At 39.4% G+C, this 25,846-nt stretch overlaps 1 protein-coding gene across 1 annotated transcript in view; it reads left to right on the top strand.

Moving 5' to 3' along the window:
* Window positions 1-25,846, top strand: part of Dgkk (diacylglycerol kinase kappa) — a 140,486-nt gene that overhangs the window by 53,223 nt on the left and 61,417 nt on the right. The window contains exons 3-5 of the mRNA XM_057760101.1: window positions 15,486-15,590; window positions 17,255-17,335; window positions 19,218-19,322. Coding sequence (XP_057616084.1) covers window positions 15,486-15,590; window positions 17,255-17,335; window positions 19,218-19,322 — 291 coding nt within the window. The remainder of the gene's footprint in view (window positions 1-15,485; window positions 15,591-17,254; window positions 17,336-19,217; window positions 19,323-25,846) is intronic.

Consider the following 25,846-nt stretch of genomic DNA (forward strand, 5'->3'; position numbering starts at 1 on the left):
AGAAGACACGTTTATGTGACACTCAGGAAATTGAAATAGATCGAAAGGATCCTGAGGTACCTCTGAGTCCTTGATTGAGAATGTAGTATGTCTACATACTGTGCATATTTCGAGGTCGGAAGGACTGTCCTCATTCACACCACCTCAAGGTTTATGAGGTTTTCAGTTCCTCTTTCTCTTGGCATTTTTAAAATTATGTAAATTGCTACTCTTCAGCAAAAACTAGTTCAATCACTAATGGGTCTGAACAAGAGTCTCACCATGTCACCAGATAAGAAAAACTGAAGAAAGCTATGAGAATTGTAGGCAGACAGAGTGTCCTTCTAACCATTCTTTCTGTAATAACCAGAGAAAGTTCATTACCATAGGTTATGTCTGTCCTCCCTGCACTAACTCTCTAAATTAAAAATCATTTTGGTTTTGCACTGCTCTTGTGTTAACACAGCATAATTTTAGGTGTACCTGGCAGAATTAAGAGCAAAGCAGAATTAACAGTTTCTTTCTCTGCAGCAAAGATAAAATGATGAAATTTTTACGAAAGAAAAAAAAATGGGGTTACAGATATAGCTCAGTTGTAGAGCACTCGCCTCACATGTATGAGATCCTGGGTTTGAAGTCTAGTACTATATAAAAAAAAGGAATTAGAAACTTAAAAGAAAAAATTTGTAAGGACTAAGTATGTTGTCTGTCCATATTGCGGTGATCGAGGAGATGGATTTTTGAAGGCATAGTTCACTGAAACTCTCTAAAACCAACCTCCACATCCTCATAATAAAATAAGAGCATTCATTCACCAATTCCCAGTGTAGAACTGTGCATTTCAATTTCCCCAAAGCCCATGAGTGACAAGGAAGAACATAAAAGAGTTTCGGGCCTGAGCATAAACTCACGGGTGGAGCACCTGCCTATCAAGCACAAGAGCTTGGGTTCAACCCTTAGTACTGCAAATAATTGAGAATACAATTTCTTGCAAGTGTTCTATGTTGATTTAGTATAAATATATGGCAGAAGTTGCTTTGTAGATGCAGGTTTCTGGGATCTGCCCAGCAACATTGCAGATAAACCTTACTCTTCAAATAGTGCTCTGTGTGAGAAAGTGGTCCTTCTGATGACATCTACCCTCTCTGCATTTAACTAGTTTTAAGTTCTCAAGGTCAGGCTTTAAAACATCTAAAACTATGGATATCTTCCTGTATAATTGGCCAGGAATCAGAATATACCATGAGTATAATTCGTACTAGGTAAATGGTGGTGGTGCTTCTCTCTGCTCAGATTTTATCAGTCTTTGAGTCTGTGTTTCCCCTAGCTATGGGTAAAGGCATACAATAGAGGAGGGTGTTTTCTAATTAACCAACCTTTCTGGTCTTTGAAATTTTTCTTTTTGTTTTTAATACAAACACTGGAGAGCATTCCGTTTGAAATGTCTGTGCTCTACAACTAAAGAGACACAAACACTTGTGTTCACTAACTGTTCCAACACAGCTTTCTTAAACCTACCATCCTTTCAACCTTCCTTCAATATCTGTACCTAAATAGATGTTCTCCTGCTGTTAGAGGTTCTCCTGCTGTTGGAGGTTCTCCTTTTCCTAACAGCCTCACATATCCCAGCAGATGAGGGTCTTTCTGGAGACAGCAGACACAAACCCTTTTACACATTCTGATTAGGGTTTCTATCTGTACTCTTTGTTTTCTTACCCAGCGATGCTTGTTCTTCTACTTTCAAAAAGTAACAAATCTTTGCTTCCATGGGCTAAATTCATAAAATCCCAAAGAGGTGCAATCTCTGGTTTTCCACAGACCCACTGATCTTGTACTGGTCATGTATAAATTACACTCCCAGACTTAGGACAAAGCACGGATACTGCATGGACCACCAAGGCCCTGTGATAGCCTCGCATAAAGCTGCGCTTCTGTTCTGATTCCAGCTCCAGAAATGTACCTTCTTCTTCGCAGAAAGAAGGAAGCACATATTACATGCCTACCCTCACTGTCCACAATTTCATGTCTTACCTTCATCCTTATTAGCATTGAATGTCATTATACTTGGTTTTTAACAGATTGAAAATGCTGAGGCTTATAAGCTAGATAACACCTAGTACTGTAAGTGATGCACTGTAAGCACTATAAGGGTTACATAATCCAGACTTCTCAGAGGCCAAAATCTCTATTCCTTTTTACTAATACTAAATTTGTTTTGCCTAAATATGTGTTTGGATATATAAAAATATTCAGGTGTCTCCTGCAACAGTTACGACTTTTAAGGGCCAGTTGATAAGAACTAGATTCCTGGACACTAGAAAATACCTATTTTTTATTGTCTTCCCTGCATGTGATTTTCACCATTCAATTTAACTTTACAAACATTCATGAAGCGTCTCCTATGGGTAAGTGGTGACATTGTGGGTACTGTTCCTGTCAGATGTAGCTCAGCTATACCCCAGAGTAGGATTTGCCAAGAGAATTGCATGCTGACTTTGCCATCTGAACCCGCTCAATTTTTACATAATTTGAGTCCTGGGGTAAGGGGCTATGCACAAAGTCTTAAATTTGTTATGAAGGCATTTTGTGTAGTATTTTTTCTCTTATATTTTAGCTCCCCTTGATAAATCAAATGCCAAATTTCCATAAACTTTTGAACAGTTCCTTTCAAGGAGATGGCAGCTTGGGAAAGTGATATAATTTGTTTATATTGTATGTTACTTCGAGCATCAAACTCCATAAAAATGTTACTACACAAATGGCAAATGAGGTCACACTAAACGCTCTTTTTGAAAATTGATTTTATTGAGCTCTACATTTTTCTCTGCTTCCCTCCCTTCCTCTTCCTTCTTTTCCCTTCCCATTTTACCCTCTCCCATGGTCCCTACACTCCCAATTTACTCAGGAGATACTGTCTTTTTCCATTTCCCTTGTAGAATAGTGTCCTCATTGTTGTCTAGGTTCTCTGGGATTGTGAATTATAGGTTGACTTTCTTTGCTTTATGCCTGAAAGCCACTTATGAGTGAGTACATATGATAATTGTCTTTCTGGGTCTCGGTTACCTCACTTAATATGATGTTTTCTAGATTCATCCATTTGCCTGCAAATTTCAGGATGTCATTATTTTTTCTGCTGTGTAGTACTCCATTGTGTAAATGTACCACATTTTCTTTATCCATTCTTTGGTCGAGGGGCATTTAGGTTGTTTGCCAGTTCTGGCTATGACAAACAATGCTGCTAGAAACATAGTTGAGCACATGTCCTTGTGGCATAATTGAACACCCTTTGGATATATACCCAAAAGTGGTATTTCTGAGTCTTGAGATAGGTTGTTTCCTAATTTTCTGATAAATAACCACACTGATATTCAAAGGACTGTATCAGCTTGCATTCCCACCAGCAATGCAGAAGTGTTCTCTTTTCCCCACAGCCTCTCCAGCATAAGTTGTCTTCAGTGTTTTTGATCTTGGCCATTCTCTCAGGTGTAAGATGGAATCTCAGAGTTGTTTTGATTTACATTTCTCTGATGCCTAAGGATGTTGAACATTTCCTTAAGTGTCTTTCGGTCATTTTAGATTCTTTTGTTGAGAGTTCTGTGTTTAGGTCTACACCCCATATTTATTTTATTGGATTAATTGGTTTTTTTTTTTGATGACCAATTTCTTAAGTTCTTTGTATATTTTGGAGATCAGCCCTCTGTTTGGTGTGGGTTGGTGAAGATTTTTTCCCATTCTGGATGATGCCGTTTTGTCTTGACTGTGTCCTTTGCTTAACAGAAGTTTCTCAGTTTCAGGAGGTCCAATTTATTAATTGTTTCTCTCAGTATCTGTTTTGCTGGGGTTATATTTTGGAAGTGATCTCCTGTGCCAGTGCATTCAAGTTTACTTCCCACTTTCTCCTATATGAGGTTCAGTCACACTATTTTCTTGTAGCTTCCCAAACTATCCACCCTCTCACCTGCTAACTGATCTTCAGTTTTCAGAAGAGAGGCATTGGCTGCAGCATGGAATGTCAAGAAATTCGCGTAGGCTTTGGACTCAGGCAGGCTTGAGTTCAAACTCTTCACTCTTTGGAACAGTGTATGATCTTGCCGAAGTGAGTCCACCGTGCTATGAGTCCCCATGCCTTGTCTGTAATAGAAGAGGGATAACATTGCCTTTCTGTGTTGTGTTAGCACTAATGAATACAGAGTACCTAGCAGGATATTTCAGAAAAGATGCAGATGTCAGACGCAGTTAGAACAGTACTTTTATTGACATGAATAAAGAGATAAAAGGGACAGTAAGGGCACAGCTGAGTATCTGTGTTTCTCCATGCATTAGGTTTTTTTTTTCTGTGCACATTGTCATTAGTGAGTTTGTTTCAAACTGGACCCTCCCTTGCCCCCTCCATTTCTTAAACCCTGTTCCCAATTAAAGTACCCCCCTCTACCAGATCAAAATTGCCAACTGTTTATTTTGTATGTGCACAAGATTCAGTTCTTCAGATTGCAGCTGATAACAACCCTCTTTCCATTTTCAGTGGCTGCTGCTTTGTCCCAAGCCACTTGGACCAGAGAGCTGCACACATTGATCAGGGTATAATGCAAGCACCAAACGATGGTGTAGAGATTGTTCCAGGACAGTGGGAACCCTATGCATCACTGGGAGGGGAATGAACATCTCTTGTCATCTACAAGTCTGTGCATGTTTGCTGCCATCCCCAGCTAGGCCTCCCATGGAATAGAAATGTCCTATGCTTGTTTCTTTGCTCTCTTAGTGATCTAGTTCTACTGGTTCTCCCTCCCCTGTCCTCTTTCCTCCCTTAGTTATTTGTACTTTTCTGGTCACCATTTTTTTGGATAGGCTCTCATAAGTTGAATAGCACAAAATTCAGATGGTAGTCAGCTTTGCTTTAAGGCCTTAGCAGTGGGGATTTGATCACTGTAGCCAGTGACTATTTAGGAGCAGCCTTAGTCTCTTAAATACATCCTGACTAGAGAGCAGTGGGGATGATTTCACAAGGTGTTTGCCCACAGGGAGACATTTTGAGTAAGTTGCAGATCTAGACAGTGTTTCAGAAGCTGTGAAAGGGGGAGGAGCAGTGAGTCTTAGGGTCAAGCCTCAGAAGCAGCTGTGAGAGGTGGCTCCTGGGAGGGGGATTCAGCAGGAAGACAAGCACGTCAATATGTTTCAGTAAGAGCCTTCTGGGATGGTTTTGTGCATCAGTTGCATGACCAAGTTATATTGAAAATGTTATGAGGAGTCATTCAAATCACACAAATATTTCCCTTTGGGTCCAGCATGTTTATTAACCAGAGGATGTCTGCCGGTGGCCCATTGGATTGCCCCCTATTTCCGACCAGCAGTGAAGGCATAGGATTCCATTATAGAGCGGCAAGAAAGTAGAAATCAGCTTCTGATTCCTTTCTGGTTGCTTGTTAAAATAGGTAAAAAGAAAGCGCACAAAAATCTGGAGATGAGGGCCGGGCGTGGTGGCGCATGCCTTTAATCCCAGCACTCGGGAGGCAGAGGCAGGCGGATCTCTGTGAGTTCGAGACCAGCCTGGTCTACAGAGCTAGTTCCAGGACAGGCTCCAAAACCACAGAGAAACCCTGTCTCGAAAAACCAAAAAAAAAAAAAAAATCTGGAGATGAAGTAAAAAAGAGACTTGTACCATTTTAACGAATGACCCTATGTACATCACTTCCATGAGTCATGTTTATCCAAAAACAAAAGTCAATAGTATTTCTTACCTTGCTTATCCCCTAAAGTTGACTTCAGAATCAAATAGGGGTCTTCAAGATCAGCCTACAAAATGTTATGAAAGTTAAATAATGATTACTTAATTACTTTAGCTTTTAATATCAAAATCGAAGCAGCACAAAGCCAACAAGTTTTGATTTATACCAACAATCCTTCTATCAATTGACTTCAAGTATGGTATTGAGATATTTTTGTTGTTGCTCCCTTGAGGAAGTAACTAGTCGTTCAGAAGGAATTTTAGCTTTCCCACTTATTAATCCTGTAGAAAAAGTACTTAATCATTCCAAGACTCAGTGTTTCCATCTATAAAGTAGGATTATCATAACATCTACCTTTTAGAATTGTTTTCGGAGTTAAAAGATAACTCATATAATATTAGCAAAAGCTTTCTCCATAGTGAGGGCTCAGCAAAAATTAGCAGTTCTTATTATTGCTCTGTTGTTGTTACTCCAAGAGTCTTGAGAAAGACAGCTTCTTTTTCTAGAGATTTTTGCTTTTGTTACCTAGTCAGCAATCTATCTGGAACCAAGGCCCATAACCAATTTTTCTTTGACACATCAACAACCATTGCCCTTCCCCCTTTCCTCCCCAGGTTTAGTAATCTGTAGAACTGCTAAACTGTCTGTAAGGCAAATTTGTTCATGCAGGGTCAGTCTTCTTAAAGATAGCAGGACTATCCACAGCTTCAGGGATTGAGCAGAGGACACTTTCATGTATGTATCTCCTACCCTTGAGCTGCCCTTAAATTTTATTCTATTCTCTCCCAAACTAATGAGGTGGAGCAAAGTATCTCCCTCATAACTCAGTCTCTCTTGCACCCTCTCTCCTTCCTTCCCTTTTCCTCCTCCATCTCCTCCCATCTTAAGCAGTCACATACAAACACTAGTGAGTTCACCAATTTCACCTTTCCTAGACTACCAGTGCTGCAAGAAGCAAGTAGACTCAAAGTGGTTTAGCACCCGATTCTGTCTACCCGATTCATAATTATTTTCTGTGCCATACATTAAGGCTAAGAATATCCTGAAATCCAAATACCCCCTCTTTATTATCTAATCACTGTATCAAGGACAGCTTGTCAGTTGAGTAGCTGATGGCCAATTTAGTAATAAGGCAATCTTCCCAAATCAGAAGTAAACATTTACTTCCCAAGAACCTGTGGTTAGGTGATATGACTTACCACCTCCACATTCTGAGAGACATTTAAAGCCATAGTTGGACAAATTGGAGCCCAGCCAGAACAGAAGTCGAATCGTCAGTGTTCTTCTGTTTGAATGAGTTGTAACTAGATGAAGCACATATTTGCAAAGGTTCTCTTTGGTCTTGGGTTGAGAGCACATATTTTTTAGATATTTACTATACCTATTAGAAGCAAGAGTCTGTAGGTTTAGGAATTTCTAATTGGTCTAGCATGTTGTTACAAGGTGAAACTTGAAAATAGACAAAGAATTGAGGACTATGGCATTTTAGTTACCTGACCAAAGGACTGTTTCCTTTTTCTTCCCTGTTTGTGAAATCATTTGTAGAACCTGATCTTTTTCAAGAAATTTAACTACACTCTTTGCAAGAACTGCTGGTTCATTCTTTTCCCTTCAATAGGAAAAGAAGTGGGCTGAGGTGATCTTGAAGTTGGGCCTGACATCCATCGTGATTACTATACTAGAAATTTTTGATGGGGGACACACAAGTAGAGTTACACGGATCATGGTTCAAACCCGAGCTCTGATACCCACTCTGACGTAGAACTGCTTGTTGACTTCTTTGAGTCTCAGCTATCCTTTCCCTTCATCAGACGCTTCCTACTTTCACCTTCAATGAAATCATGCCAGCAAAGCCAGGGAAAAAGAGGTGCTTGCCGGCGAGAATCAACTCTTTCTGTGGATGAGAATGGTCAAACTGAAACTTGGGGGAGAAATTTTCTTTTCTTTTTTGCTTCTAATGAGACCATCACGTGAGTCTCAATAGGACCCAGGGGTCTTAGACAACATGGTTGAGATAAAGAGGCCATATGGCTTGCTACTGGCAGCTTACAATTTGAAAAGTTTTGGCAGAGTCCTGAGAGGAGAAAAATGATAGAAATTTCATCTTTGAAAGCTGATAATCAGGTGGAAGGGTGAAGGAGAAAGCAGTTAGAAGCAGATATTGCTTTGTCGTCCTGCATTCTGGCCTCTCTGATCATGGACAAATTGAAGCCAAGGTCCAAAATATTCTGGTATTTTCCTTAGAGACTTTTTCTGACCTTAGAACTCCCTTCTTTTCAGCAAGGAAGCACTATTGGCGCATCATGGGCTCCTACTAAACTTTCAATTACATTATTACTTTCCCATCTTTCCAGAACAATTATAAACTTTGAGTCTCCTCTCACAGCTTAAAAATGATCTTCCTCCTCCCACTTCTGCTTATTTCCAGACAAAGCCAATCTTCTCCACAAACTTCCGGGTCTCTAGCCCAGTTCTCCCTCTGAGTAACATTCTTAAAGTCAAGCCATTTTTCTGCTGGTCTTCTCTCCTTTGTTCCCATGTTTCTCATTGGGTCCCAGAACTCTGCCCATGCTTCAGGAGGTCCTGTTAACGGGGAGCAAATGCAATAGCTGTGGTTACCAGAAACCCTCATTCACCTTAGAGAAGTTGTTAAAGAGCCCCAACACCTGGAAGAAGATGCCCTAAAGCCCAATCTAGGTTCTCCCGTTCATTTACCATTTGATTTGGATTCATGCAGCCCCTCTTGGGTCCTGATTTTCTTTACCTCCAACAGGGTAGGCTTAGCCTGGAAAGTTAAAAGGTAGCTTTGTGGTGAGAGTAGACTTTGAGCTCTGTAGTTCAGCACTCACATCCCTATCCTGTCAACAAACCCATAGTAGTGAGATGGCTTAGCCAAGGGCCCAAGCCACTCCGCAACAAAACAATCATTAACACAACAAGGGCGTGCAGGTCTGGGGGGCGGTCTGCTGAGCTCTTCATTCTTCCCAGTTGTTGTTAGACCCAAGCCAATTATCAAAAGCCAAGGTACCACTTTCTGGACTTTGTCAACCAGGGCCCGAATTGCTTACCTCTTCCCCACCCCTTAAGCAATTAGTAGTGCTTGCCCTTCTTAGAAAACTCCAGTAATTAAACAAAAAGAAAAAAGGGATGAGCCAGAGATCTGAGGAGACTTACAAGCCAAGCTCTCCCTTCACACGGTTCCTGTCACTGGATTCCCTGCTCACGATTTCGTTTATCCCCAAACTTCTAAGTGTTTCAGCTTTAATATCCCAGTGGACTCATTTTTGTCACCAATCCTTGATATTCGTCTTACTGATACTCTCATATCAGGGAATAACACTTCTATGCAGAGAATTGTTTAAAGGTTGTTTAACGGAATAAGATCTGAAACCACTATTCATCAATAGTAAACCGTATAAATAACATTCTATTGATACAATGAAATGTTATGCAATTGTAAAAAGAAATGAGGATGCAATGCATATACTGAGCTTGTAAGGCCCCCCAATACATTAAATTTTAAAATCCAAGAAACATTGTACTCAGAGCACTATGAATTCCACCAGGAATAAGACTAGATGTGTATCATACATTTGCACATGTTTATAAACTATCTTTTGAGTGATGTGCAAAGGACTAGTTAAAGTTTTTACCTGCTTAGAAAAACTAAATAAATATAACACCATCCTAGTCTTTTCTATATTTTACTGGCAAAGAATACAAATCTGGATGATTCTCAACATTTCTTCCTTAGCATCAAATGCAGCAGAAGTAGATTCACTGTACTCTGTACAGGCCCGGGCAGCAGAAGTAGATTTACTGTAGTCTCCACAGCCCCGGGCAGCAGGAGTGGATGGATTCTCTATAGTCTGTACAGTCCCAGGCAGCAGGAAGGGATGCCTTGTCAGTACTAGAATGAGCAACATGTTTGTCTGTGGCTATCCTGAATTTAGGGCTGCAACTCCTAGAAAAAAAAGGCAGTATGTCTCCCTGTTTCTCATCCCTCTGCTCTAGCACTGAGCCAGCCATGAACTAAAGATCTCAAAAGTGGTGTGAATAGAGTCTCAGCCTCACAGTTTTCACAGGGCACAAGTAACGCTGAGTGGCAGCTATATGCTCTGCAGGGTATCCTCATCTAACTGACAAGGAAAATGAGGCTCAGAGAGGTTAAGTGATTTGCCCAAGGTCACACAGCTAGTAAGTGCTGGAGCCAGTCTGTCTGACTCCTGCCCCGTCAACAAGACCCTGGGGAATGTAAAGCTTTCAGAGAAAGACTGGATCTGGCCTTTCTTAAAGCCCTAAAGCACCCAGAGTTGCATTTTAACTAAATCAAACACTGTGGCTCTGAATCAACTTTGGCAGGGCCATGTTGAGAAACGGATTTCTTCCCATTACCCCCACCCCCAAAACAAAGAGAATAGACGTTCTAGGTTTGGAGACCGAAGGAGACAAAAAGATAGCCTCTGAAGCTGTTCTTCTAGTGAGAGTCCGGCTCTTATTTGGGGAGTCATCATCTGTCAACTCAAACCAGCCTCCTTCCCAAGAGCAAGGCGAGCAAACAGAAGAGTAGCTAGCTACCAACAGGTACTGCTGCGTGGCGTGATGGATGTTTGCCTACTGTTTGATTGGGCGGGTGGGCAATTCAATTTGGCTATGTAATAGGGGCTCATTTTACGAGGAAAGGGTAAATAATTCCCCCAGAGCCTCACAAGTCAGAGCAGAAGAGACTGAGCAGCTAGCAGAAGCTTTGGGGACTTGGAAGATAAGAAAAGGTCATGGCCACAGCTGTGCTTGCCCTTTCTCAATTAAGCATCAAGCAGCAGCTAATTGCCTGTCGGTAATCAGGAGCCCATTGAGGGATTTTAGATGTTTTCTAAATATGGAGCAAAAGAAATGCTCTCCATTGGTATTGACAATTAATTTATATGCGCCGAGCCTTTGAGAGTATGAGGAAGAAAATCTCCCTGGGCCTGGGTGTGGGAGTTTCTAGAAGTAATGGATTTAGGGGTTGGCTTACCAGACAGGGATCCAAAATGAAGTGAGGCTAAGTTTCCCAATACAGACCCTGCTTACCTGTGCTTCTGAATCCTGCACTCTTGGGATTTGAATGAAACTTAGTGCGTTTGTGGTGACTGAACTGTGGGGCTAGAGATGCATCAACAACCTAAATAATCCCCTTACAATGCAGTCCCCCTTGAGTTCTCTGGGTTTTCATGTTATAGCTGGCCGGAAAGACTAGGAGGCCAGGCTGCTGTGCGCTCAGGTCAAGAAGCGTCACGTGGTGGGTCTTGTCAGTACGTACAAGGACCTCTTTAACCCAACGTCTGCCTACTGGGTACAACACAGATATTCACAACAGGAATATGACAGATTAGACAAGGAGTGATGTCCTGTAAATATGGTCATCAAGAAGATTTTGTTATTTACTGTCCCATTCCTTGTTCCTTTTGTAAGTACCTTACAGATGTGTTTTTCTGACAACAATTTCAGTCCCAGGATGCTACAATCTCAAAAGGTTTACAAAGCAGAATATTATTTGACAGGAAAACTGCCAACTTATTTGATGATGTTTTAAGAAGAAAAATACCTTGATAAATCATTTAAACAAAGTGTGGAAAAAATATTTTCAATAAAAAGTAAAAGTAACAAAGATACTAAGTTCCTAGATTTTCTTTTCCCATACGGCAGAATTAAGCTAGACAGTGTTACATAAATTTGAATTCTAATTACTCTTCCAGTCACCCTTGGATTGTTATTTAAAAAAAAAAAGCAGAACTTTCTTCATGCTCACCATGGAACACTGTGTCTCTAGAATGATAAGGATGGCTAGTTGCCCCTTGCGGGGAAGCTCATTAGCGCAGATCTGCTAATGACTCTTCAGAGCTGTTCACAGAACACAATCTAATTCTCAGCTATCTGTGGTCATGTCTTTTAGGGCAAAGTTTAGTGGGGGTTGGGTGGGGTTCGTGCTCACTCTGTCGTATACGTACTAATTAACCAGGCCTTCCCACTTTTCTTGTCAGAGGGAGACAAAGCAGAGTCCAGCAACCATTTATAATTGCAGGTTGAGAAAAGTAGTGGAGAATGTCGCAGCCTTCAGGTTTGCTGTCTGGCAGTAACAGACAGCACAGTGCATGGCTGCCCGGAGAGGACAGTGAGGTGTGTGGTCTGCAAATGGCCAACGGCTGAGAAGCACTGGGGAGTTCTCCTGGGGCCTAGGTAGAGCTCACCCCTGACCACATCTCTCTGAAGGCTAGCTTTGCCTCTCCTCATTTCCTCATGGGCCTTTGGTTCAGTTTAGTAACCCCAAACAGGTAAAGCCATTTTCAATGCGTCTATCTCATTGGCTTGTAGAAATCCAATGAAATTTGCTTCTACCTCTTCTATCATCTCGAGGCTGCCTTAAAAAATATGCATCACTTTATTTTAAAGCAATGATTGGGTTAGTATGGTAAGCTTCTCTGAAGGGAACAGAGTTTGCGAAGAAAAGGATCATGGCCACGTTTAGTTCTTAGACATCCGGGTTTGGGTATTCATATATGTTCAACAGCTGAAGAGCAAGAGCCTGTATTTAGACAGTCAGTAAGAAATCCTTACTGAGACATTATCTCTACTGTACATAAATTACGTTGACATTATCTGCCTCCAACTTGGTAGCGTGTGTCTTACATGAATGGACTCCTTATCCATGCGCTCTAAACTTACTGTAACCCCTCTGAAATGCTAGCAGCCGCAATTCAGATACTGTGAACTCTTTGCCTGGCAGCTAGCCATAGCTTGCAACCTGTTTTCTTTGCCTTAAAAAGTTTTTTCCATTATCTGCTTACATTGAAAAATTGCAAAACTTCATATAATAAACCAGGGCTTGAAATTATGAATAAAGCTTCTATAAAAATTGTGTGCAGATTTGCAGTGTTTTAGGTTTTCAGCAAACTAGGTATATTTCAAGGATTGCAATTGTTGGATCATACTTTGATTTACAAGAAACTGACAATCTGTCTTACAGAGTGCCTATAGCATTTTACATTCCTAACAAAAAAATGAAGGAGAGTTCTTATTACTGCACATCCTTAGCACTATTTGATGTTATTGATCTTTTGAATTTTAGCCATTCTAGTCCATATGTAGTACATGTATAGATAAAATTTAAAGTTATTTTCTTCATGCTTGCTGAATAAGATTACACTATACATCCTAACTTACGAGAATCCATTTCTGATTTCTGATTTATAGTGATATATACTATATATGACATGGAGAAACTTTACTCCTACATAGACTTTGTAACTCTAATGTCTCCTTAATAGTGGAGTTTGATAGTCTCTCAAGTTGGGGTTGCATGTTGGGTTATTAAGGTGGAGAGATGGCTCACAATTAAGAGTACTTTATCCAGAGGAGCCAAATCCAGTTCCCAGCACTAACATAGGCTCCAGAGTAACCATTGTATTCATGATCATGTGCAAAGGGAAAGGATGTGGTATAAAGATAGATAAAATAGGAATTTGAAAAAGATAATTAATTTTTTTTCTTGCTTATAGTTATACGATAAAATAGCTGGTAAATGCCTGAACTAAATATGAATTCTCTTGAGATATTATATGGCCAAGTTACAAAGCAAAAAAAAAAAATCTGGGTTTAACAGCTCATTTTTAAAGTGAAGATGTCTTTCAGAAGAGAAAGTAGGTGTTTAGATACCTGGTCATCTCAGTTACAGGTCTTTAAAAATAGGGGAAGGGAAAGTATTCAATAGATTTACAGTACTGCATGTAAATTCCCTCCTGTGGAACAGGCCTCAAGTCTAATCAGAAAGTGGATTGGTTAGCTGTTTAACCTTAATGCCACTACCGCACTAGCGGATACATTCTGCCATGCAGGTCAGTATTATAGTATGCAGAGTCCCAATGCTGGATTAGACTGTTGGTGTCTTTTTCTCCCCAGCAGCTTTCATAGCTCCTTTTAACAACATGTAAGCTCAACAGCAGTGAGAGGAAGCGTGCATTTCCTGGCCACTTGAGGTTGATTTCTCTGTGTCTTGTTTCCAAAGTGAATGATGTTGTTAGCAATAGGGTCTTACCATCTATTTAGAGTGCCTCTGGAGCCTCTTTGGCCGTTAACTTGCAGGACAGTATCCAGTGCCTAGCACTGAGGCTTTCATTTAATAACCCAGGCCTTCTGGGAGTAATTATCGTTCACCCATGCAGGTTCCTTCTGCTTAGTCTCCTTCTGTATGTTATGTTTGCGATTAACTTGTAAACAAGTGAATTTCTGTAAAGCTTCTTCAGATATCCTTAGTTTGGTTAGCCCACCCTTAACCATCTTCTATCACCAATTCCTCTATCCACATTCAAACTTTTTTAAAATAAATATTTATTTATTAATTATGTATACAATGTTCTGTCTGTGTGTATGCCTGCAGGCCAGAAGAGGGCACCAGACCCCATTACAGATGGTTGTGATCCACCATGTGGTTGCTGGGAATTGAACTCAAGACCTTTGGAAGAGCAGGCAATGCTCTTAACCTCTGAGCCATCTCTCCAGCCCCCCACATTCAAACTTTTAACCTCAAGAAATCTCCCCTCTCCTTGCTTTCTCTTGCAAGCTCTCTACACTGAGAAATATACCCTCCCAACACCTGTTTACATTAGAATCTCAAATTCAAATGTTTGATGAGGTCACATGCTCTCATCTGAAGATGGCAGTGGCTACATTGTTCCAGCTAAGTGTTGCCATGCAAGAACATAGGCCTACTTTTCCAGATGTTCTGCTTAAAAATAAATAAAAAGAAGTAAGTACCTGCATTTCTGGACATTTGTCTTTTAAACATTATCAATTAATTAAAATGTTTAGGATATACTAGTTAGGCTAAATAAAACACTTTGGCCACTTAATAGTAAATCCTCATTCTGATGAAGGTGATTTCACAGGAAAAAAGAAAAGAAAAGAAAGAAAGAGCCTTGATTTGGTGAATTTAATTGTCTGGCTCTTTGTCCCATAATTTATAGGTTTGGTTCCCGATTAGTGTGAGTACTTCTGCAGTCTTTATGTCGGTTTGTTCTCTATACCATAACCAAGAGTGTCTTCAGTGGTGAAAGTGATAAGCAGTCTCTGTATCCGGTAGGATCAGTCTGTTGTGCAATAAGTGGAAAATCATCGGCCAGAGCATGTGCTAAATAAAGAAAGTAATCAGAAGGTCATTGTCTTTTGGAGTCCTTTTCATGCTTGCTCCGTCACCAGTTCATGAATCCCCTGAAGGCCTTGATAAGGAATTTATATTTGCTTCTAAAAATATTAGTAAGCTATTGGAGGCTTGTGATCAGTGAAGAGACACAATCTAACTTAATATGCTAAGAAGAATCCTCAAGAAGAGCTGATTGGAAGGTTCTCTCTAGGGCTACAACCTTGACAGTTAAGGAAAATCTACCTTTCTTGAACTTAGCCGTTTCCACCGCTACTTGCACTTTCTCAGGATTGTCGTTTTGGTATTTATACGCGCATGCTTTTCTTCTCTCTCACCACAAATGGAGATGTTCTTCACTGCTTTTGAGTAATATATCCTAAGAAACTTGAAGGCTACGCCACTGTGAGCATTTTAGAGAAAAGAAACCAATGCCTTTTCTGGTGGAACTAATTTCCTTGTGTTCTTGCCTGGCCTACAGGCTATTATTCATCAGCTAGGTAGCAGAGATAGAATTTTCCAGATAAGTAATTTTCCCATCTGAGAGAACAAATAAACAATCTCGCAAATTCATCTAACTTTTCTACTGCTATGCTTGTGTCTTTCAGAAGATCCTGAAGGAAGGGCAGCTGCTTAAGAACTGTAACTCCTTCAGGAAGCTAAGATATTGTATGATTCAAGGACAGAAGTTCCTCTTTGCACACCACCCTTCGGTAATTACAGAATCCTTTCATCTGCACTAGTGGCTGGGTGCCAAGGAATGTGTGAGTGCGGAGAAGGTCATCAATAAAGGAGAAGTTGAAAGCATCCATTCTTCCTGTACTTAATCCCTTTGGACCAAATGAGTGGTGTATTTTTCCTTTCCCCTTTCCTATGTCTCTTCATTTTCGTGGATTCCCTGTTAGTTTCTGTTTTATTTTGTTTTTGTTTTTGTTTTTTTCAAGACAGGGTTTCTCTGTAGATTTTGGAGCCTGTCCTGGAACTAGCTCTTGTAGACCAGGCTGGCCTCGAACTCACAGAGATCCGCCTGCCTCTGCCTCCCCAGTGCTGGGATTAAAGGTGTGCGCCACCACTGCCCGGCCCTGGTTAGTTTCTGTATGCAGAGTGGCCTACAAAATTTGTGGGGCCCGGTGCAAAATGAAAATGCAGAACCCTTTACTCAAAAACCAGGAAAAATATCATTAATGGTACTAACACAAAATGTTTCATATTTATACTAAAATATAAAGCATTGGCTTATGGTGTTTTATTTTGGGATTTAATGTTATTCTAGAAGATAATTTGTATAAAGTTTCTTTTTTAAATTTTATTGTTTATTTTTATGTTTATTTTCTTATAAAGTCTCTTTCTTTTTTATTTTTTTATATGTTCACATTCTGCCAACACTTTCTGAGTCAATGGAAAAGGCACAATGGTTTGCCCCAGCTTTCCTGGTCCTTCGGTGTCATCCTTTTCAGCATTAATGGTTGCATAATACAAGGACAGGCGAGGAATAAGAATGAATAGAATAGGGCTCCCCGTTGCTTGTTTCTTAAAAAAACACTGCACTTGCTTCGTATTTGTAGCAAGTCGTGGACTGTCAGTACCCACAGCTGCTCAGTCATAGACATAGCATACTTTGTACTTGCCTTACCACCATGATGGGATTCACTGGAATTCTAAGTGCAGGCATATGATAATACAGTTAGGATGACAAAACAGAAGTGTACGTGCAGGTGACATAGGTGTATTCGTGTCACAGCCCATGGTCTTATTGGGCTTTATTTACAAAACACAAACCCCAAACTCAAATGATCAGGGATTTAAAGGTGGCGATAGCAAAGCTTTAGACCAAATCCTAGGCTGTTCTGAGCATGGAGTCTTATATGCCAACACAGGTTACATAGTGATCAACTAGCCTTGTCTGTGTTGACGGTACTGATGCTCTGCTGCTAGCTGAGCAGTCTCTACCGCATCAGATCTACCAGGAGACACAGGCTCCAGACTGGCTATGACAAGGACATAGTTAAAGGCTGCCACCCAATAAATTAGGGCTTGATAATATTCATACTGCAAATTGCCCAGGCAGGCTGTATTTTGTTATCTTATCCAGCACTAAGTTTATATTTGGGCAAGTCTGCTGAGCAGCCCAAGCCTTGCTCCAAGTCTACCGAAAAGTTTTTGGAAAGTTGTGTTTCTATTTCGTTTGTTTTGTACTTGCCACATGCCCTGTCTACAGAAATCATGTGCCTATATAAATCTTAGCCCTCAAGACAAACAAATAGTTAGATCGTAACTGCCAAGAATGTGTGTCAGTGGATGTGTGTGTGTACCTTTTAATGTCTGTTTGCCTAATTAGTCAGACGGCTTCTTACCGTTCTCCTTCTCTATCTTCCAGTTTGCTCACTTTGAAACAATTGATCTGTCGCAAGCTGTCTTGGCAGAAAGCAGCTGGAGAAATCTTTGCCACGGTTTCTGTGTAAGTAAGATGGAGGATGGCTGGATGTGCACGGGCTGGGCTAGCTAAGAAATAGGCTTGTTCTATCTGTTTATTCCATTTTGGGGAACATTAGGGTTAACAAGTCTTCTTTGATTGCAAAATGTTATTATTTATACAAACTTCCGCTAGCCTAATGATGGTGAGGACAGTGAGTACTAACCATGCTCCCCATTAAAGGGTGCTATAAAGCCAAGCTGACTTCAAGGGACAAGGGGCCTTTGACTACTATGGAATTTAATCAGTCCTTTTGGTAAAGGTGGTTTAGAAGTATCATTGGGTAGAGTTTCAAGAGACTGATAAGCCATAGGAAAAAATAGAATAACCAAGATGCATGACATAATTTCCCCTGGCATGGTAGGTCATCCGCAGTAAAATCTAGTCCATGGTGAGGTTACGGATGAGAGTACTTCTAAGAAAGCAGAAGTTTTCACGGCTTAGTGTTCCTGGGCCGTTGCACTGCTTTGGTCATTCACGTATATCTAAACCAGAATAATCACTTCAAAGCATCAAGTCCACTAGCCCTGAATGCTCCTTCCCACCGTCTCTAAAATTGTTTTTGCCAGCCCCATCAGTTGGTTCCATTAGGGTTCTGCTTGAGGCTAGGCTATCCTTTATCTTAGTGAAAGTACAGGGCTGCTGCATAGCAGATCAACTAAGAATTGGATTGAAAACAAAGGAGTGACTGAGGTTATTCATTGTCCTAACCAGCTCCTATGCCTATCTGCCACAAAATCAAGCACTACCTGCAAAAGGAGATCAAAATTGCATGTTAGTATGGTTAGCGCTAGCATCAGTTTGAGGCATTCATCATAAAATAACAAGCAGAGCCCCTGAAGCAATGACTGACATGATAGCCAATTGTATTCTCTCTTACTATCTGCAAAAAATACAAGTTCTGCTTCTGGCTGCATCATTAAGACCTTCAGAACTGATGCAGTGAGGTGGCTCACCAGGCAAAAGAGTTTGCCATGCAATCTCAATGATCTGAACTCAATCCCTGGATCCCGTCGAGGAAGGAGAAAACCAACTCCTAAAAATTGGCCTTCACACATGGTCTTTGCCACATATATACCTACACTCACATACATACATGTGCATATCATTCACACACACAATGATAGATAGATAGATAGATAGATAGATAGATAGATAGATAGATAGATAGATAGATAGATACGTAGGTAGATAGATACATGGGTAAATAGATAAAATATGACCTTCAGTGTGGCTTTGAAACTATTCCTGGCAAGGTTCTTCCACTTATTTCTCCCTGCCAATGATAAAGAAAGAAGCTGGATTTTTTAACATCTGGTATGGCACACAAACAGCAAGAGAGGGATTCTATTGAAGTAAATACACTTTCCCTACTTTCCATAGAACAGCAGTGAGCAAGTAAACACTTTAGGCAAGCTCCTTTGAGAAATGGATGACCTGTAGCTTAGTGTTTAAGAGCATGGACTCAAGAGTCAAAGAATCTGCCTTCATTTTTTAACTTCTGGATGACTTCAGTTATTTAACTGCCCTTATCTTCGTTTTCTTGGCCATGAAAGGGGAAGAAATGCAATGTCTACCTCATGGGACTATAATAAAGACTGATTGAAAGAATATTCCTAAAAATGCATCAGAATAGTGTTTGGCACACATGAGGTGGCATTAAAGTATTGATTATTACTATTTTAATTATTACTGTCTTGAATAGTTCTGAGAGCAGCTGAGGGTGGCTCTGGAAACTTAGGTCTTATATTCAAGCAGTGGCTGGGAATATACTTGGTACCTATGTCTAATTTTGTGGAGAATTTGCAGACTCAGGGCATGGAGCTTTGTTGGTGAAAAGCAACTAATGATATGATGTTTTGTTTAGATTATCACACCACATCGAAAAGTCTCCCTGGTTGCACCCAGTCGGAAAGACATGGAAGAATGGATTAACGTCATAAAAACTGTCCAGCAGGGAGAAATCCATACGGTAAGGCAATTGGTGGCAAATACACACAGCTCTGGGCAGAGTGTGTAGTCTCAAAAAACTGCATTAGGGAAGTCGGTTCTCAAGCATAGAACTGCTCAACTGGGAACAGAGACTGGCCAGCCAGGAAGTAGATAGACATCATTTGGAAACCTGTTGAGAACTCACACAAATAGGAAAAATTCAGTTGGGCTCAGACTCTGGTAAGCATGTAGCTTAGACTCCTCTGTATTGATAGATATGTCATGTTACATCCAGTAAATGAAATCCATGACATGTATTTATGCAGTTAATTTAAACGTCCCATAATTGTTAAGAAAGTTGCAATTAGCCATTTTAATTCCTGTCTTCAGAAGAATAATAATACTTCAGGAAAGTGAAGCTGAGAAAGAGGAAGGAATCAGATCAAGGAGATATAAGCACTCTATTTAAAAAGAAATCCAGGCTATGTAATCAGCCCACCTCTGTTTTCTATTTATCACAAAAGAAATGTAGAAGTCAGGAGAAGAAGCTTATCCCCCACAGCTCATCAGGGGCCTTTTTCTCCTTCACTGTCTCTAAAATAATCAGGGCTACTATTCAGACTGTGAGATCTGGCCTTGGCTAGCTCTTCTGTAAATCTACCATAATTATAATCTATTGAAGTTGCATGATGGAAAGGATCATGTCATTTATTTACTTAGAAAAATGTCTATATTATAGAGACGCCAAGTAAAGTTTTTGAATAAATATTGCTGTACATCGAAGGGAATTTTTGAAGTCAGTTTTGAGTGTGATTGATACAAAGTTCATCCATCCTAAAGCAAGATTCTTCTCTGAAAGTCTTAGCAATAGAGGAGCAAAATGAATATAGCCTTAAAAAATTTTCAATATAATTTAAAAAAAATTAATTCAGAAGAAAATATAACCCCAAAAGATGCTTAATCTCTTAAATACCTAACAAAGATAGAGGATTGATTTGGGTGTTACGGCTGGAGCGGTGTGCTCAGTAATAATGAGGTTTAGAAATGAAAAATAATGCCTTTAAGAAGAATCATCTTTGCACACACTCTTAAGATATTTGGGGATTTCTGACCACTTGATGCTGTCACTATACGTCCAGCTGCTCATCACTATGATGGGGGTAACATGGCAACATGACTAAGCTGGAGCCTTCAACATATCAGGAAGCCTTCTGATAGGCCTACAATGTGTAGTGCTTAATTGAGAGTCATCCGCATAGCATCTGCTAATAGGCCTTTGTGTGACTTGGCATTTAGTATTTAACTACTTTGCTCTTTTCCCTTTCCCGATGGAGTAATACATCTCTTCTGTGGCATTGAGGGCAGCAGCAAAGAGTTATTCATTCCTTACTGCTCACTCTTTCTCATTCTTGGGGAACAATGCCTTTCCCTCGGCTTACTTCTGTTCAAACTGGAATGTTTCTGACATATCACATCATATTTTCAGTTTCACAAAAGGTCATGTAGGATATTTTGAATTTTAATTATTAGTTTAGGAATGCAAAAATCCTGGAGAAAAACCATCAGAAAATAGATGTGCCATTATTGACGCCATTGAATTCAACACCTGGCTATTGACAACCCAGCCCACACTAGAAAAGAAAAGAATAATTTGCCTGCTTACTCTCTTGAAAGAACTGTATAAGGACCTAATTCAAATCTGTGGAGTTGCCTCAGGGACCTAAATATATTGAGGAACACTTTCAGCTGCTAGAGCACTCTGACTAGTTTAGTATTTCATCTTGCCTGAAGCTTAAACAGGGAATGCTTTTCTTTTGTATACACCTTATCTCTGACAATCTTTTCTGTCTTCTGTTGCCAACAGTGCCTGACATTTGTGGTGATGGTGACAAAAGGTTAATAATGGGTTTAGTGAGCTATTAAAGTAGTGACAAAGTGGTTGGATAAGCTATTGGAAACTATTCCATATATATATATATATATATATATATATATATATATATATATATTTCATTTCTGGTGTCAAATGTGTTGGAAAAAAGAGAATTCTGGTTCCTGAGCCCAGTGAGTGTTTAGGTAGTTAGGGAGACAAAATATACACAAACATGCTAGTACTGAAGTTAGTTCTCAGTTAAACAGATATTAAAGCAGTATAGGGATGCAGAAGAGGAATGGATATGCATGTCTTCTGGGAAGAATTAGTAGAGAAAAAACTTGAGTCTGACCCTGAAAGATAAATGGGACTTAATTAGTGGCAAGGGTTTGGGTCACCAGGGAGTCCTGAACATGGAAACTGCTATAAGAAAAAAACTAATTAGCAGGAAAAGAGAATCTTCTTAAAATACTATGAAACATGGCTGGGAGATGTTTAGGAATAAGGCCACGACAAGCAGGGTCAGAGAGGTGAACTGGTGCTAATGGCAGATGTTCTTCCATGCCAGGCGAAGGACAGACTTACAATAGGATAACATTTCAATTGAAAGATTGAAGAGAGAAAGTTGTTCACTTTAGAAATACAGACTGGAGCCCCTGGGGAGATTGCTCAGTGGCTAAAGCTTGCTAATGAGTGTGAGAACCTGAATTTGGATATCAGGACCCACATAAAAAGTCTGACATTGCCGTATATTCTGTCAACTTAGAGGTGCAGAGGCAACTGAATCCCAGGAGTTAATTGACCAACCAGTGTAGCTAAGACGGCAATGTTTAGGTTGAATGAGAGACCCTGTCTCACAAGATAAGTCAGGGAGCACTATACATGTAGATACCTGATGGCCTCCTCCACATTTTCACACAGGTACACCCGCACATATGTATGTCACATATGTACAAATCTGTACACTCCCTACACATACACAAAACACAGAAGGGATTAGACAAGGGGAAAACTAGAGGCTAGAACTGCAGGGAGGAAGTTATATATTACCTCAAGCAAGACAAAGTTAAGTCCCAGAAGGATGCTAGAAAATAAAGTAGAGTAAGAAGAGAAGCTAAATACAAGAAAAAGGCAAAGTGGGCTAGGGATGGAAGTCAATGGTAGAACATACCATGTGAGAGGCCTTTGGTTTCATCTCCAGCATTGAAGGCATATGGTAGGAAAAGGGTTTTGGACAGGGAAGTAAGATTCCAACAATGTTCTAAAGGCCCAATCTTAGAAATTTTCCTTTGTGGCTTTTCATTTTTTCCATTTTATTTAAAATAGATTCATTTCTCAAACAATGCATCCTGATGACAGTTTCCTATCCCTCTACTCCTCCCAGGTCTTCCCCACCTCTACTCCCATCCAGATCCACTTCCTTTCTGTTTCTTATTAGACAAAAACAGAGGTAACAATAAAATGTAATAAGAGAAAACCAAAAAAAAAAATAATAACACCTAAGTTGGACAAGACAAACTGCAGAAGAAAAGAGCCCAAAAGAAGGCATAAGAATTAGTGGGAGGAGGGGAGGGAAATGGGAAACGGGGAGCAGTTGGAAATTTTAATTAAAAAAGAATAAAAAAAAAAATTTCCAGCAAAAAAAAAAAAAAAAAAAAAAGAATTAGAGACCTACTTGTTCACACACTCAACAGTCCCGTAAAAACACTAAACCAAAAACCATAAGATATACACAGAGGAACTGATGCAGTCCTATGCTTGCTGCTTTGGGCTCTGTGAGCGCATATGAGCTTTGCTCAGTTGATTTAGAGGGCCGTGTTCTCCTGGTGTCCTCCATCCCCTCTGACTCTCACACTCTTTCCACCTCCTCTTCTGTGGGGTTGCCTGAGCTTTGCAGAGAGAGATGTGATGGCGATATCTCATCTAAAGCTGAGTCATCCAAGGTCTCTCCTTGCACAATATTGAACATTGAAGTGATTCTCAGCCATTTGAGTTTCCTCCATTAAGAATTCTGTTTAGATTTGTACCCCATTTTTATTGGATTAATTGTTTTTCGATGTCTAGTTTCTTGAGGATAGATAGATAGACAGACAGACAGACAGACGATAGGAAATTAGTCTTCTATTGAATGATAAATTTCTTTGCCATTCTGTAGGCTGCCACTTTGTCCATATAGCATAGACCTTTGCCGTGTAGAAGCTTTTAGTTTCAAGACATTTATTTATTGTCCATCTTAGTACCTGCACTAATGTTGTTCTATTCAGAAAATCTTTTTCTGTTCCAGTGCATTCAAAGCTATCCCCCACTTTATCTTCTATCAGGTTCCATGTACCTGGTTTTATGTTGAGGTCTTTGATATACTTAAACTTGAGTTTTGTGCAGGGTGGTAAGTATGGATCTGTTTGACTTCTTGTTCATGTGGCCATCCAGTTTGACCAGTACCATTTGTTGAAGACACTGTCTTTTCTCCAATGTGACTTTCTGGCTTCTTCATCAAAACTCAGTTGTCAATGGTTGTTTGACTAGATGTCTGGGTCTTCAGTTCCATTCCATGGATCAACGTACCTGTTTTTGTACCAATACCATGTTAGTTTTGTTAATATATCTCTATAATGAAATTTGAAATGGGAAATAATGATACCTCTAGAAGTTCTTTTATTGTTCAGGATTGTTTTAGCTATCCAGGGTATTTTGTGTTTCTATATGGAGTTGAGAATTAGCTTAGCAAGATCTATGAGGAATTGTATAGGAATTTTGATGGAGACTGCATTGAATCTGTAGATTGCTTTTGGTAGAATGGCCATTTTTCCTATGTTAATCTATGAGCATGGGAGATCTTTCCATCTTACATTTTCTTCAAAGACATGTAGTTTTTATCATGCAAGTCTTTAACTTTCTTGGTTAGAGTTATCCCAACCTATTTTTATATTATTATAATATAAAAATATTTTATTTACAGGTTTATTATATATTATTTACAGGCATATATACATTTTATATTATTATATTGTATATTATTTACAGGTGTTACTTCCCTTATTTCTTTCTCAGTCCATTGGTCATTTGTATATAGGAGGGCTACTGATTTTTGTGAGTTAATTTTGAATTGAGCTACTTTGCTGGAAGTTATCAACTGTGGACATTTTCTGGTGGAATTTTTTGGATCACTTGTGTATACTATCATATTATCTACAAATAAAGATATTTCACCTTTTCCTTTTGAATTTGTGTCCCCATTACCTCCTTCAACTTTCTTATTGATTTAGCTAAGACTTCAAGTACTATATTGGCTAGGTATGAAGAGAATGGACAACTTTGTCTTGTTTCTGACTTAAGTAGAATTGCTTTGAGTTTCTTTCCACTTAATTTGTTGTTGGCTATGGGCTTGCTGTGAACTGCCTTTATTATGTTGACGAATATCCCTTGTATCCCTAATCCCTCCTGGGACTTTTATCATGATGGTGTGTTAGATTTTGTCAAGGACCATTTCTGCATCTGATGAGATTATCATGTGTTTTTTGTCTTTCAGAATTTTATATGGTGGATAAAATTTATATGTTGGATTATGTTATATGGTAGATTACAGGAAGCATCCCTGAATCTCTGGGATAAAGCTTGATCATAGTTGATGATCTTTTGGATGTGTTTTTAGATGTGGTTTACTAGTATTTTATTGAGTATTTTTGCGTATATGCTCCTAAGGGATATTGGTCTGTAGTTCTCTTTCTTTCTTGTGTTTATATATGGTTTGGGTATCAGAGTAACTATGGTCTCATAAAATGAATGGGCAATCGTCTTTATGTTTCTGTTTTATTCAATAATTTGAGGAGTATTGGTGTTAACTCTTTTTTGAAAGCCTGGTAGAATTCTGTGTTAAAACAGCTAGGCTCTGAGCTTTTTATGGCTGAAAAAAAATTAACGACTTTCTATTTCACTGAGAATAATAATAGGTCTATTTAAATTGTCTATCTGATCCTCATTTAAGTTTGGTAAGTGGTATCTATCAGGAAAATTATCCATTTCTTTTAGATTTTCCAATTCGGTAGAATATAGGTTTTTAAAATATATCTTAAAAAACAAAAAAAATATGTCTTATGATTCTCTGGATTTCCTCGGTGTCTGTTGTTATGTCTCTCCTTTCATTTCTGATTTTGTTAGATTTTCTCACTCTGTCTTTTAGTTAGTTCGGATAAAGGTTTGTCTATCTTGTTGAATTTTCTCAAAGAATCAACTGTTTGTATCATTAAGTCTTTGTATTGTTCTATTTGTTTCTATTTTATTGATTTCAGCCTTTGGTTTGATTACTTTTAGCCATCTATTCCTTTTTAGACTGATTTCTTCTTTTGTTCTAGAGTCTCCAGGCAGGCTGCTAAGTTACTAGTGTGAGAGCTCTCCATTGGTTTTTCTTTTCTATGTAGGCACTTAGTGCTATGAACTTGTCTCTTGGGATGGCTTTCATGGTGTCTCATAAATTTGGATATGTTTTGTGTTCATTTTCATCCAATTCTAGAAAGTCTTTAATTTCTTTCTCTGTTTTTTTCTTGAACCAATTTTCATTCAGTAGTGAGTTGTTCAGTTTCCACGAGATTGTAAGCTTTCTGTCATTTCTGTTGTTGTTGATGTCCAACTTTAATCTGTGGTAGTATGATAGGAAGCAGGCTGTTAGTTCAGTTTTCTTATATCTGATGTGA

The sequence above is a fragment of the Chionomys nivalis genome, chromosome X, assembly GCF_950005125.1.
Source record: "Chionomys nivalis chromosome X, mChiNiv1.1, whole genome shotgun sequence".
NCBI lineage: Eukaryota > Metazoa > Chordata > Mammalia > Rodentia > Cricetidae > Chionomys > Chionomys nivalis.